This window comes from Belonocnema kinseyi, chromosome 9, assembly GCF_010883055.1.
Source record: "Belonocnema kinseyi isolate 2016_QV_RU_SX_M_011 chromosome 9, B_treatae_v1, whole genome shotgun sequence".
NCBI lineage: Eukaryota > Metazoa > Arthropoda > Insecta > Hymenoptera > Cynipidae > Belonocnema > Belonocnema kinseyi.
The window spans coordinates 43,834,748-43,849,497 of record NC_046665.1 but is presented as its reverse complement, the minus strand read 5'-3'; the positions used below and the strand labels follow the sequence as shown (position 1 = coordinate 43,849,497).

At 36.4% G+C, this 14,750-nt stretch overlaps 1 protein-coding gene across 4 annotated transcripts in view; it reads left to right on the top strand.

Annotated features, from left to right (window-relative positions):
* Positions 1-14,750, top strand: part of LOC117179595 (zinc finger protein 395-like) — a 91,892-nt gene extending 77,142 nt beyond the window's left edge. For all 4 annotated transcript variants that reach the window (XM_033371565.1, XM_033371563.1, XM_033371562.1 and 1 more), the window contains 3 exons: positions 6,923-7,020; positions 7,513-7,741; positions 8,939-14,750. In XM_033371565.1, coding sequence (XP_033227456.1) covers positions 6,923-7,020; positions 7,513-7,741; positions 8,939-9,142 — 531 coding nt within the window. In that variant the 3' untranslated portion in view covers positions 9,143-14,750. The remainder of the gene's footprint in view (positions 1-6,922; positions 7,021-7,512; positions 7,742-8,938) is intronic.

The following is a 14,750-nucleotide window of genomic DNA, read 5'->3' as shown; positions in this document are numbered from 1 at the left end:
ACTAAGAAAACTGGGGCGACCGTTGTTGGGTAGGGGGGTTGGGGATATGATTTTGTGTACCTGTTGGTTGGAATTGTGGAGAACGGATACCAAGGACCGAAAGGGATGAGTAAACCCGACAGGGTTGCCGGCTGGCTGTAGCCTGTGTAGAGCAGCATCAGAGAACATGGTACAATGTTGCCAGTAAGATCGCTAGCTAGGCAAACGCGTTGGGGATGCACACGCGTGGCCTGACCGGTGCTCGGCGACGCCGTCGTCGGCCATCCACCCTACCGAGCCTGCTCACGCATACACATCGTCGCGGACCTTGGCTACCTATGCACATGTTTTTCTCGCTCCATCTCTCTCTTTCTGATATTCTCACCCCCGCCCTCTTTGTTTCAATTCCTCTAGACAGTCCCCTGGCCTCTAGAGAGAGAGAGAGAGAGAGAGAGAGAGTCTAGCTGCACTCACCTTGCACGCAACCAACTTTCTTGGGTAAATCGATTATTAGAGGAAATTATACATTGCATTTTATGAGCCTTTACAAATTCAAATTACTCAGATATTTCGCTTTGTATTTAAATTTTAAGGAATGTAACTGAGGGTGTAGTTGTGGAATCGCTAAAAAGGAAGTATAGGACCAAAAAAAATAATTTGTTAAGGGGACTCGAACCCTTGATTCGATTGTTCGGCTATTAAGAGATTGGGTTCCCTCCATTTCTAAAGGCTCTCGTAACGTAAATGCTATGTCATAATAACCTGAAAATAATTTTAGCCACATTATTTCGCCAAATTCCTGTCCACACGAAGTGAGATATAGATTTGCAAATTTGGCTAACCAAATAAAAAGAACTAAGAAAAAATTATCTGCTGCTAAATTTTAATAATTAAAAAATATATATATTTTTGTCATTTTTAAAAATTTATAAACGTGTAGCAGTAGATAATCCTTTCATAATTTATGTCATTTATTTAATTACCCAAATCTTCAACTCAATATCACATTGCGTATGGACAAGAGTTGTACCAAAAGAAGGTCACTAATAGTATATTTCCATACAAGAGGCCAAACGAGTGGTTTGCTCACTGCTAGTGTGAACGCCTTGCTCGATGGCGATGTGAAGCCGAGCCGAAGAGCGAGTACAAGTGCCTTCACACGAGTAGGGGGCATTCACTCGCGATGCCTCTTGTATCGAACAATATTTTTGGCTTTACAAATTACAATGCAGAATCAGAGATTCACTACACCGGGAGAAGTTACTATGTTCTCTCGGTGTACTATTTACAGGCGTCGATCGTAACCTCACTGACCCAACACAATTTTAACATAGTAACCGTTTACGACGCTCGATGCAATGAGTCGTAAAATCGGTAAGCAAAACGTTTTTTTAACAGTTCAAAACATTTTTCTCATCGCCTCCGCTCACACTGCGGAATCTTTCGTGTAGAGTTTGTGTAAACGGTGGGCAAACGAGGGTTTTGCATGTTTGAACAATTTATTTTGATAATGTAGTATTTTATCGCCTTGAAGTTTATTCGCAATCCTAGATTGAAGAATCGTGATGATTTGGTTTAAAGCAGCTGATTCGCAACCGTGAGAAACATCATTGAAATCCTGATAGACCCGCGCACAAGTTAGTGATGAATGAAGCAATGAATGGTGCGCAGTATTTACGTACTTACGAGATTCTGCGATGTTTACAACGTAAACATATTTAAGCCCCGTGCGAACCTTTCTGCATCTCATAATTAGCTGCCCAACCCCTTATTAGGAAACAAATAAATCAAAAGAGGAATATAGAAATTTGAGATTTCCTTTTCTAAATCTTACAACTGTAGTTAGGCCCAATTTCTAGATCTAGACTGTCCAGGGCGTCTAGAAAAATTTTACTTTTGAAAAGTAACAGCATTTAAGATTGAAGAATTTTGACCTATTTTAGACGCATCATATAGGCATATACGTTTTCTGACAAACAACTCTCGAGATAAGTGCACTGTCGATCACACGCTTATCGACGTCCCTCTTTCCCGAGGTTCGGTTGTACTCGAGAATCCGTTGCAAGTTCTATTCTCCACTCAAGGAGGAATTTTCATGCGGTGGCATGCACCTCAGCTCGACGTGTGCAATGCAAATAAGTAAAGGTGATTTACTAATCCAAGCATGAAAATATCGTCAGCAAATCTGATCAAATCGTCTTTCTGCTGATAAAACAGCTTAACAATGACACTGATCTCTAAAAAGTTTAAAGATTAGGATTCAACATGCCCTAACCACATAAAAATCCCGGAAATATTAGTTTCCTCTCTCATACCTCGCCAAGTGAAATTACTGGAGCGGTTGTTTGTAGGGGCTGTAGCATCTCGTTTCTTGTATGCAACAGGAGCACTTCTATCTTACTTTTTCTGGAGATTTGTGCTTAAAAGAATCCTGAATATGTCAATAGATAAGCAGTTTAAGCTCGTATGGCACTCTTGGTGTCTTGTATTTCGCTTTCGAGAGCATCGACACCATGGAAGTTAGACTGTAGATCCTATAATCTACCAGCTACCTTCTACGTTCCAGAATTCTACCACTCCCTACCCATCATTATTGAGTAGGGGTGAGGTAGGAAGAATAGGGGGAGGCAGTAGGGGAAGGATGGGAGGAGAGAAGGAGAAAAGCGGAGGGGTCTGAGCTTCTTGGTCTTTCTTGAGGCCCAAAGCAAAGCAAGATGAAGCAAAGCGAGACGAGGTAAGGCAAAACGGAGAGAGCATTGCCTGGCAGCCGGCGTAAAAGGTCTCTGACCTCGGCAATGGCTGACTACAACGTACACAAGAACCGATGGGCTGAAGGCGTATGCTGTTCCAAAGGTGATGTCACGAACCGATCGTTAGGTCCTTGAAAAGACTCTGAGCCTACCTTACTACAACTACAAAATGGCAACGAGCAGCAAATTGAATTATTGTCGAATTTTATCACCACTTACCTTTATCACGGCTGCCGCACGCATCTGCACGAAAGACCCACGCGATTTCATGCCTCGATGCTAAACTCCAAGAACAACTATAAAGTTATCCTCGCGTCAATCTCGAACTAAAAATTCTTCTAGGATTTCAATTTCATTTCTTGTGCCTTTTTTAAGTTACCGGCAAATGTTTAAAATTTATCGATTAGAAATGAAAATATTGAGAAACTACATTAAATGATCCAAGCACTAAAATATAACTTTTGAATAATCAAAGACCCTTTTTTTGAATCATTGAACAGATTTAGAATAAATTTCGGAAATGAACCGGAAGTCAGGCTCGAAATCGTAGACTTATTCATGAATACAATCGCATGGATCGAACAAAAGATGCATTTTCTCTCTGCTTATAATTCTCGTCTATAAACTATTGGACATGCATCGCTGGAATCGATCAAAGAAGAAAGAAATAAAAAGGTAAATGTTTCGAGTTTTTAAAATGCAGGACAGAAGCCGAAAATGGACGTTTTTTTTTATCCCCTCGGATCAATTTTCATTATCAAGGCGAAATACCATGTCGATGATCCTTGTGTGCACCACTGACCATAATCTATAGACATTGGATTCGCGATTTGCATAATGACACCTGCGAACAATGCAAGCCACTCTGCCAGAATTAAGCAGCCAAATGACAGGCACACGCTACTTAGATATTTATAGGAAACGCAACACTGCCGGAATTTCCACCACCGTTGACGTATTTTGCCCAACTGGGGAAATTTAAATTCAGATAATAATGCCTTTACTGTCCATAGCGGCTTAACAGCTGTCTAACCTATTGATGCCAAAATTAATTATAATTTACGCATGACGAATGTTTGCTTCATTTTTTGTAGTTTTCATGTTTTGAGGTATTAAACAAAAAACAAATTATTTCAATTATAAATGAAATCAATACCTTCATTAATACTAGAGTAAAATAGAGAATATATTGCATCGCAAATGCAACAACCTTGGTTTGAATGACGATGTCGTCACCGAATTTCCCTTCTAGGGAATTTGGTGTCAGTTCGATGACGTCGGAGCCTATCGTCATAAGCCTCATTACGTCATCCGTATGGGGATCAGTGGGAGATGCTGCGCAAACAATTTTAGCTTACACCCTGCTCGGCCTCACGTTGAATTCCCAGTACGTCACCGACTTTACAGTTAGTCACTCTCTGGTGTAAACAATGAGAATAAAGCTCACGCCAGCCTATTTTAAGTAGATAACTTCTCAAAATAGCTCTCCCATCCATTCTTTTTAATAAAACTTTTGAGGATTAAGAAAAACATAAAAATGATCGTTTTCCTAACGCCGCGACTCATCCAGACTTTATCTATCTCAAGAAATTGATCATGCAACGTTTCGGTGACGGAGCGGTACTCCCTGATGGGAGTGATAAGGAATGCATTTTTTGTCAGTTACAAGGGTCAAGATGTAGTCGAATTGACAAATGTTAAATTATTAAGCACAACATTTTCAGTGTTGAAGAATTAAAAACATTGTTTTAAAGTTGAAAATTTTTGTATTTCCTTAAAATTCGTATATAATTTGACTATTGTGGTAAACTACATTGTAAATGCAAAAGCTTGTGCGATTCAATTAAAAAACTTGTTACCTTAAAGATTTAAAAAATAGAACATCAATATCTTTCCATAAATTATATGATTGTTTTGGTCATTCAAAGTGTAATCTTATTTCATTTTTGTTTTCAAATAAATTCTAAATTCTTTTAGTTTCCTAAATCCTCAGTTTAAAATGGGCGGTTAGACTTGCGTGTTTGTACGCGGAAGTCGCTTCATTAGGTATTTCAAGATGTGACGTCAGCTGGCAAGATGTCTGCACGCTGAGGGCCAATCAATATAAAATGAAATTTAATTTTTGTAACAACTTGGAAAATAATGATTGTTCAAAATAAGTATATGTGGATATTATTTTTTCTTTTTCAAAGGCTATTCAATTAAATACGAAACTCGTTACAAAAAATTATGGATTTCATTATTTAATTGAATAGCTTTTGAAAAATAAAAAATAATATCCGAATACACTTATGGTAAAAAATGATTTTTCACCCTAAATGTATTTGGATAATACTTTTTATTTTTTTTTAATTAAATTAAATTATGGCCGAAAGTAATGTTTTTTTCAAGTATGTTCCCGTGTAATTAATTATTGTTTGGTTCTGGGCGTGCAGACATCTTGTCAGCTGACGACACACATGAAATACCTAATGTGTCATAGCCGGTGCAACGGCCGGCATTTTACTTTTACCGGCGACCAGCACATTTTGAAAACCATTCAAACCGTCGTTTGTTCACCGGTTGGCAAGTTTGCCAGGGTATGGAAATGAGTATCATTGTGCGAAAAATCCATTACAAGCAATTGGAAGTGTTAAAGTGCGTATTTCATTTTAAGTTGAGTTGCAACTCTTTGGATTTTCTCAAGCCCTGAGGATTGTTTTCTTTGTAAATTTAAGGAAAAATTAAAAAGGCAAGTGAAACTTAATTGTTAAATTGGAGGTTTTTAAAGTCCATAATTATATGGAAGAATGAAATTAAAAAATATATTTTTATATTTATTATTAAAATCTCGAAACTTCAATAATGCATTTTGGGGTTTAATTGGAGTATCCTAAGTTGGGAATTTTCTAGACACAGCATAAAGCTGCCAATGCCTTTTTGTTCCAGATTTTAATGTCAATTTCCATAGAATAATTTTACGAAAAGCATGCTTTTAAGTTATCGATTTTGTCATCCTATATGCCTAGGACCTAGAGACCTAGAAGCACAATCGTGTGTGAGCTTTAAATTTCGAAACACGTGGCTGCCGAAAGAAGATAAGCGAGGGACCAACTTAAAGACCTTCCGGCTTCGAAAAGTGGCGCTCCACTGATAAAATTAGATCCAAATTTGAATGGAGCTCCCCTCGATTCTGGGTTCAATGTCCACCCTGAGAAACCACTTATATTACTGCAGCAAAGTCTATTTTAATCCCCACATAAATTTATATTTTAGTAACTAAAATTCTTTTCCCTTCCTTACTTTTATTTTGTTATCAGTATAATTTGATTTACGAGTATAATAAATTGAAATATCGTATATCTTTGCAAAATCTAAAATGTAAGTTTGCTATTTATTTTATAGTTGATTTTCCTATTGGAAATGGTTTTTGTTTCCGAAAAATTTACTCTAAAATTGTAAATGCAATCTGGTTGTCGACTGCGTTATCTGCCACATGGTTGTCGAACGATGTAAACAAAAGGAATGTGCGCGCGACGAACTCTCCCGCGGATCTCATCGATTTTGACTACCTTTCGACCGAAAGTGGTCGCGACACCTAGCATCGCTTTTTGACTCCCACTTATATTCCTCAATGATATTTCGGCAGGGGTCTTTGAACTTTAAAAAAAATCTGGAACTAAAACTTGGACGCTTTAGAATGCAAAGAATGTTCTAGTCTTTTTGAAATAGTAGACTAGAAATTTCGAAATTATAACTTACGCGATGTAAGAAATTTCCCAATTGTATAACTAAATTCAAACTAAGTTAAAATTGCAACAGATCCATAAAAAATGTAGCTACTATATGTAATAAAACTAAACAAACTTAAAATTGGATAACAGGAATCGTGAATTTCGTTCCAGGAAAACTAACTAGTACCAAGCACATTGAACTTATCTATAATTCTGTGCAACACGTTCCTCGTTACCCAGTTTTGAAACTTTCCAAGGGAAATTCGTCATTTACGATCTGCACACGTTTCTACGGGATCGTCATTTTTATCGATCACTCAAATTTTAAATTTGGAGCAAATGCATTTCTTTAATGTCGATTAGAGGTTACTTCCACCCAATGCCAAATAGATTTGGTACAAAAATTGAGAAAGCAACTCTAAAAATAAATTGATCACAGAAATGGTTTTTTAATTTTTCCCTATTTTAATTTTGTTCCAGAACGGCCGTAAAGCCTACAAGTGTGCGTGGCGGAACTGTAACACCGTTAGATTTAAGGCTGACCAGATTGAACAACATGTTCGTGAAGTACATTTGAGGTAAGAATTACTTTGTTTTCTTGAAACAGTATTCTAGAAACTTTGGCCTCAAAATAAAATCTTGATAATAAAACTCCTTTACGTTTAGAAAAACATGCATTTTGAATTGGCAATAAAATTATTTGAGAAATCCCACGTCTCTCTTTATTAAACTTTCTGACATAACAACTAACTTCGGAATAATCTTGTACTACATGATAAGATAAATCGCAAATGGTCCAGACAAACCTTCTGATATTCAGATTTCTTATTAACGACCGTTAAAAGTCTTATCGACTGTGAGGGTCATGAAGGACTATTGCGGGGTAAAATTTGGTTGCCTAGTAGGAGGTTTTGTTTGCGTTGAACTCTATGATCTATAGAAAATTTTTAACTGTTTGGAAAATTGTACATAACCATTGAAACTTGATATAACTTGTTTGAAGATTTTTTGGAATGAAATCTAGTTCTCTATTTGCCAGAAAATAATAGTTTTTTTCCCTTCATTTTCAGCCAAAGGATGCACAAACTCTCACCTCACGAAGAGGACTTTTACTTCCAGGAAATTGATATAAATTTGGTCGGTTCCCTGCCCACATTGTCCCATCGCGACATGGCTAGACCACCACATGAGGATCCAGAATATCTTAAACAATTCCACGTAGAAGCGATCCCAGCAAGCATTTACGCAGAAAATGCTCTTCGCGGAGATCCCAATCCTTTCTCCATTTCACCTGAAACCGTGAGTTTGTCGATAATATCAACTTTTTTTAGGGCGACTATTGGACCGGAAAATTGTAAATTTAATGAGACAGTGAATTTTTATTTTTGACCGAGAATTTTTAAAAACTTAGTATAAAAACTTTTCCAATCATTCGATGTTGCTACAAGAAGTGAAAGAGTCATGGAAGTTCGAAAAAAAAGTCTGCAATTTTTTTAGACGCACCTATTTGAAAGTTTTATTATTTATTGTAGTTTTTCACTGTGAATTTTAAATTTAAATCTTAATAGAAATTGCTGGTGCATTAATGTGAGACTAGTAGAATGTGTTGAAATTTAATAGATTAACTAATTCAGAATTTTCAAAATTGAAATGTAATATTTATAATTGAATAATGATTGGCTGGAGAACTTAATCAATGAAAAATTTCATATCTTCTAAAATTACATTTTAAAATTCATCTTTTAAAATTGATAAAAATTTGATAAAAATTTGATTATTTTAAATTGAAGCGTCCAAAATATTGTATCGTAGATGCAATTATTTAATTTTAAATATATGCTGTGCTGTGTGTATCTATAAGCATATACAATAGTCTCATGCAGGGCGCTGTCAGCACATAGACTCATATTGAATGGTGGCGTCGAACTTAAATTCAAATAATTCCAGTATGTGGATTAGAATCGTTCAATATTGAGCATTTCCAATGTAAAATTATATAATTTTGAACAGTCTAATTAAATTGGAACGTAGAGTTATTTTTTTACCGAAAATAGAAACTATTTCCCGAGATCGAAGATAAAATTATTTTCCTTATTTTTATGATTCAGAAACTTAATTGTGGCTTTACAAAAAAAAACAACATTAAATTTTTAAGTTAAAAGAAATGAACTCTTAATCTGCCTAATTTTGAAGCTCATAAAATTAAACCTATTAAAATTTGAACTCTTCCTATAACTGTAAATTATTGAACGTTTTAATTGTAAATTAGTGAATTTTAAGTGTTTCAAGTTTTTTTTTGAATCTTTCGAATTTAGACCATTTCAGCTTTCAAACGTAGAATTAAAAAATTTTAATGACTGGGAATTTTTTCATGCATTTTCAAAGCCAACTCTGATAAATTTTTATTTTTATTTAATGGTTTAAAATTGGCTTGGACGATACGAAAAAAATGATTGTCGCACCCAATTTAACAAAAATTCTCATTTCTTTTTACAGGCAAAGCACCTGAAGCTGGCGTCCAGATCGTTTCACACCCTCCAGCACAACGTCGGTCTCCTGACGCTCTCAACTGACAAGCTTTCGTCTCGTCGGAATCGTGGAGAGACCAAGAAATGCCGAAAAGTCTACGGCATGGATCAGCGACAACTCTGGTGCACACAGTGCAGATGGAAGAAGGCCTGCACTCGATTCAACGATTAAGCAGAGCTCTTCGGTGAATGTCGATGTCGCCGATGGCGAGTGTTCTCGCCAAATCAACCCCAGGATTTGCCAGTGCTACCTTGAATTTTAAACCGTCGCATCACCTGCCAACTGTCAGTCATCGTTTCCAGTAAGTCCTTTCACACCTTCATTCCTGTCCATCTCATCCATCGAATCCATGATCAATCGACGGTCAAGAAAGCAGCGGACGAATTTTGATGGAAACGTCAATCCCATGACGGATGACGGACAGTTGATGGGTCAAGACGTCGCTCTCGAAATCCTCAGGACACGAACGGATAAAATGCAAACTCAAGATTTCCTGCTGATTAGAGGACGATGATAACCTTTGGTCCGATCTAGAAGACAAGCAAGCCTGTTCGAAAAATAATCTGAGGACCAAAAGTGAATCTTAAGACGATAAAGTATAACGCCTGGCGCTTGGCAAATCACGACGGGGTTTCTGTAAAAGATAAGAAAGATAGATAGTTAATATATGAGCGAGACCCGGCGGTTATGGACTGGAGCGCTTCCTTCAAGCGCGTTGCGCAACCGTCCGGCTGTCGTTCAAACCACGAGTGTCGTCGAGGTGCTGCGGGTCCACAGAAACGGGGATAAAACAGAATCTCGGCTCCATGCTTTATGCGCAAGCAACTCAATGTTCAGAGTTTAAATCTTCTAAGAGTTCCAAGCTCAGAGCCAGAGGACTCGGTTCGATCCTCTTCTGCCGTCGAATTAGGACCCGCTGCATCCGAATTAGGTTGGATTTCTGCTCGAAATCAGTTGCCACTCTCAAACATGTTTTTAGAATCATAGAAGCCTTTCTGCGATCCTAAAAATTCTTTCTGAATGAAAGTGAAGCAACTATGTAATGGGGAATACATAGCAAATTGTGATATTTTCTCTAAATCAATCGGATCCCGAGGGCCGAAAATGATAACGTGGAAAGGAATCACACGGTGGTTCGTAGTTAAAATGGAGGAAATTGATACGAGAGAAGAGTTGAGGGGCGAGGATTCAGAGAGAAATGGGGAAGAGAACAAAATTTTATACACCAATTCTATACTGCCAGACAAATAATAAAAGATCGTTGTTCGAGTAAGTACCCGTACCTTCGAAAATATATAATGTACATATTGAATGTGCGCGTAGTTGGGGTCCAGCATTGATAGTCTTGGTATCTTATCCGCAAGCAAACCTACTCGTAGATCTTGGAAATGCTGCGCAGTCGAATCGATCGATCGATTTTATAAACAAACCAAAATCCATCCCCAAAATCGAACCTCCTATCTTGCTTCCTTTCTCGCGCAAATTCGTGCCCCAAAACCGAAATTTCCTCAGGATCACTGGGGGGCTTTCAGGTTTCGGCCCTTGTATATTTTTCGTACACTTGTGGAATCCCGAAACAGCAGGCAGAGCTGCAAAAATAGTCGAGGATTAGTACAAACTTAAATATCGGAAACATTCCTACGATTTCAATTTTCAATTTTGAAATCCTCGGGGCTTCAGTTTTTGCAGCCTGCTTGTATTGTATCCTTAGTCAAAGTCTCACGACGCTTGTGATCTCGAATATGCGAAGCAGTTTATATAAATATTTTTATTTTTTTTTTTATCAAAGAGAAGACTGATCATGGTCCTCTGAGTTTTTAATTTATTTTAAAGAGCTACGATTCTATTTTTTTTAATGTGAAAAACGACGCGATTTCAACAGAGCTACTTCGAAAGTTCTTGTTCGATAAACAATAACGCGTGCGTGTCGTTGAAGAGAAAACGTCTCGTTTAGACTTCCGACACGCCTAGCTAGATTAATTTTGTAAATACGTATCTACCCCATCGGAGCAGAACCGATCCTCCGAATTTAAAAGAAGAGAGCTCTCTATTAAACTTTACCACCGGAATAAACACGCGGTCACTGTAATGTCAAGTTTCAGGATTTGACTGTTTACGAAACATCCAGTTTGATGCTGAAATGCATTTTCTAAATTAGGCTTTTAAGAGTTATTTGGTTTTTGGTAATACCTATTCTTTTGGGAACCGCAAAAACCAGATCCGCTTTTGACAATCTTTTTTTCAACACCATTTTTTGGCGTCGAAAATGAGGTTTTTCTTCAGCGGAGTCTCGATTATTTCTGTTCTCAATTAAGAATGATTTTCAATAATGTTCGGTTTAGTGCATGCATTTCTTAATTTTAAGAAATATATATATATATATATATATATACGCATTTTCAAAATTTACACCCTAAATTTGGTAAAATTTACTAGTTTAAAAATTAGGATAGTGATTTACAAACTGGCAGTTTAAGAGGACCCTATTTCCACACGAGGGTCATTCAAAAACTTCCACTCATCTTCCAGAATCACTTATTGAAGATAATTTTAGAAAATTAAGCTAATTGGACTTGTGAAGACTTGATAATATTAAATTCAAGAAGAAAATGGAAGCAATGGTGCTTGAAAATTGATTGGAAATAGGGTGGACTGATGATTTAAGGACATCACAGATCGTGCCTTTAGCAAAATATATCGTCAATTTTAGACTGAACCTGAACATTACAGTTTCTGTGATGCGCTCGCTAAACCAGGTTTCTTTTCTGTAATGCCAAAAATCCAAATCTAATTTGAAACCGACAGTATTATGCCACCGTTTCTATGTTTCTCTGTGTCTTACGTACAGCAGGTTTGGCATTTTTATCGCATGAAAATAGGAGGGCGTTCACTCTCAAATTGATTTTGTTTTTAATCCAAGGAAGTTTATACGTCAAATCAGTGTACGTTGCTGCGAAAGTGGTAGAAAATTTTTTTAACTTTTATTCAGCGCTAAGTGTATTCCGGGTAAAAAGCCTTGATGGTAGTAAGTTAATTAAGATAGACAATAATCTGCGTCACTTTAAAGCTTACCATCATTAAGCATCGCGTTATATGTAAACAACTTTATTATAAATTTAAAACGTCAAACAATAAACACAGATTTAAGATTATCAAAAATAAGTGGTCTTATCTTGTTTTCCTTAGTGCTTTTAACAAAATCGCTTCAATCCCGATTTGCCAATCCTGGTGTAACGATTCAAACCACGAGTTTTAAAACTAAGAGACTCTCGACTACAACAAAATCTCAATCTTGTCGCACAAAATAGAAACATGGAAATATCGCGACTAAGAACTTTTCCCCAGATAGTTACTCACAACCAAAGGAATTTCCGAAAAAACAGTTTCCTCTCATTGTTAGAAACTAATGAAATCAATGCAGAAACATAAAGACGCTAGTACTATTGAGAAACTTGCTAAGCGTTTTTTATCACTTTTGAAATGACAGCTAAAATTAGATTTAGCAGCTTGATCCAGAAATTTTTTCGGCTTGTAGATCTCACAACGACCAGTAAAGTGAAAAAAATATACTATAGTTGCAAACGATAGTGATCGTCATTCAGCAGAAAAGTTGGGATTCCAAAGGGGCATTTGGGATTTTCATATCCTGAGGTCGATTGTGCCAAAGTTTCTACTGTTTTTCTTCATCCAACAAGGGAGGAATTATTCTGGGAAGGAGCGATTTTATCGATGAATTGAAACTAGCAGAGAGAAGTATTGTAAAAGGCTCCGTTAAATAGAGGTACGCTACTCGCAAGTAGAAAGTAATTACCGTCCAGATAGGTACCTTGCCCCCCTCTTTTCTAGGTCAAATCCGCACAATGGTAGTCGGTCGATAGGCGATCGACAGAAATCGATCTTTTTTTTTTAGATATACTAATACGTACACCGTAATTCGAAGATCAGCATCGCTGGCTGCAAAAAGACAATATCTCAGGGTATCTCAAATACTACTTTTTTTTAGATCCTCCAAAGAAAATTTAATTTATTCAAATTGTCTTGTTTTTAGTTTAAATATTTTGGCATTCCATTTGTCCATTTCTGATTTCAGTGACTCAGTTTCAACTTTAAAGTATCTTTACACTAAAATACGTACCATACAATATAAAGTACTTTTACCAAAGTAAAAATATAAAGGCGTTGACTTCCTGACAAACTCTGTGCACCATTACAAAGTACCTCATACAACAGTACCTTGTGTCGCAAAATATACACATATTAACTAAATATAATAAAGTACGAGAGTAGCCTAGTGAAATAAAACGAGAATCTTACCACTACATATTTTCAAGCTCGGATCTTACTTAAAGAACGCTTTTTATAAGCCTCAACATATTTTTCGAAACTCAAATCAGACTAGAAAAATATTGTTATGGAAGACTGAAATCTTCACTCACGAATTTTCTCCGATATGAAACCTTCCCATTTAAAATTTCAACAAAAATCCCAACAACAAAAAAATTCTTTTTTGCGGCGAAGATATTTATTTCCTCGAGCAAAAATTTTGTTTTAATACATAATATGCGACATCCTGCTTTTCGATCGATTCGACTCGAGCTTGACTTGAAGGTCGTTCTTACCAGGAAATTTTTTTGGATTTGACTATTTGAGAGATGGATCAAGAGGGGGAAAGTTGATAAGAAAAGTTTGGAAAAAAGGGGAAAAAAACGTGTCGCGGATACCTATGGCCGGGATATATCATACCAAAACGATCTCATATCGATTAATAAAATGCAATTTTTCGAGATGTACGGTTGGCCCCGAATAGTTCTCGCCGGACGAGGATCGTATAACTTTAGCGGCTGTTTAGCGAATTCTGTAAGAGAGTTATAGCCAATCTTAACAATCTAGGGGATAATAAATAATTTAAACGATTCAATAAATAATAATAATGATCCTCGGGAGGTTGCACTTTCGACCTTGGTCGGCCGTACGAAGCAAAGACATATTATATTATTATTATTATTAATTATTATATATTAATTATTACCATCGTCATCGTCACTATCATCTTCTAGAATTATATACCATTATCGCTAGTGCATTAGGTTATTATCACCTACGTTCTCGCAATGTTGTATACATGCTATTTCTGCGAAACTTGATTATTATTATTATTATTATTATATTAATGCGATTATTGTCTATTATTATTATTTTTATTATTATTCTTACATTACATTATTATTGTATAAAAATATATTAGGAAACTCGTTATAGTATTTCACAATACTCCACAAGGACGATATTGTAATCCGAAAAAAAGCGTTCGACGATCTCCGAAGGAAAGACACACGCTGATCATTAAAAAAAACTCGAATGAATTGTATCTTTATCGAGTGCTGCTCACTCGTATTTAATATCGGACAAAGATTAGAGATTTTTAAGAAAATATAATAAAAGAGGAAAAAGTATAAAAATTAGTGTCTCTAAAGATATTTTTCTGATTCCCTAAATTAAGAGGATAACAATGGTAATGTTCTATTTTTTAATTACGAATGCTCTCAAGATTTGTCCGGTGTTCTATCGAGGCTCCTTTTTTCCTTAATACCGCGCCTGAGATTGTCTGTGAGAAAAGTGCACCCTCGCGCATTATTGTGATTCGAGAAGTCTCAAAAACTTCCAACGAGAAGAACATGAACATCAGCAAAAATTGTATATACTCTTCTATATTTTTACGCAATAGAAGCAGAAAGATATAGAAGCTCTAGTTTTACATTGGATGAAATACAGATTATCG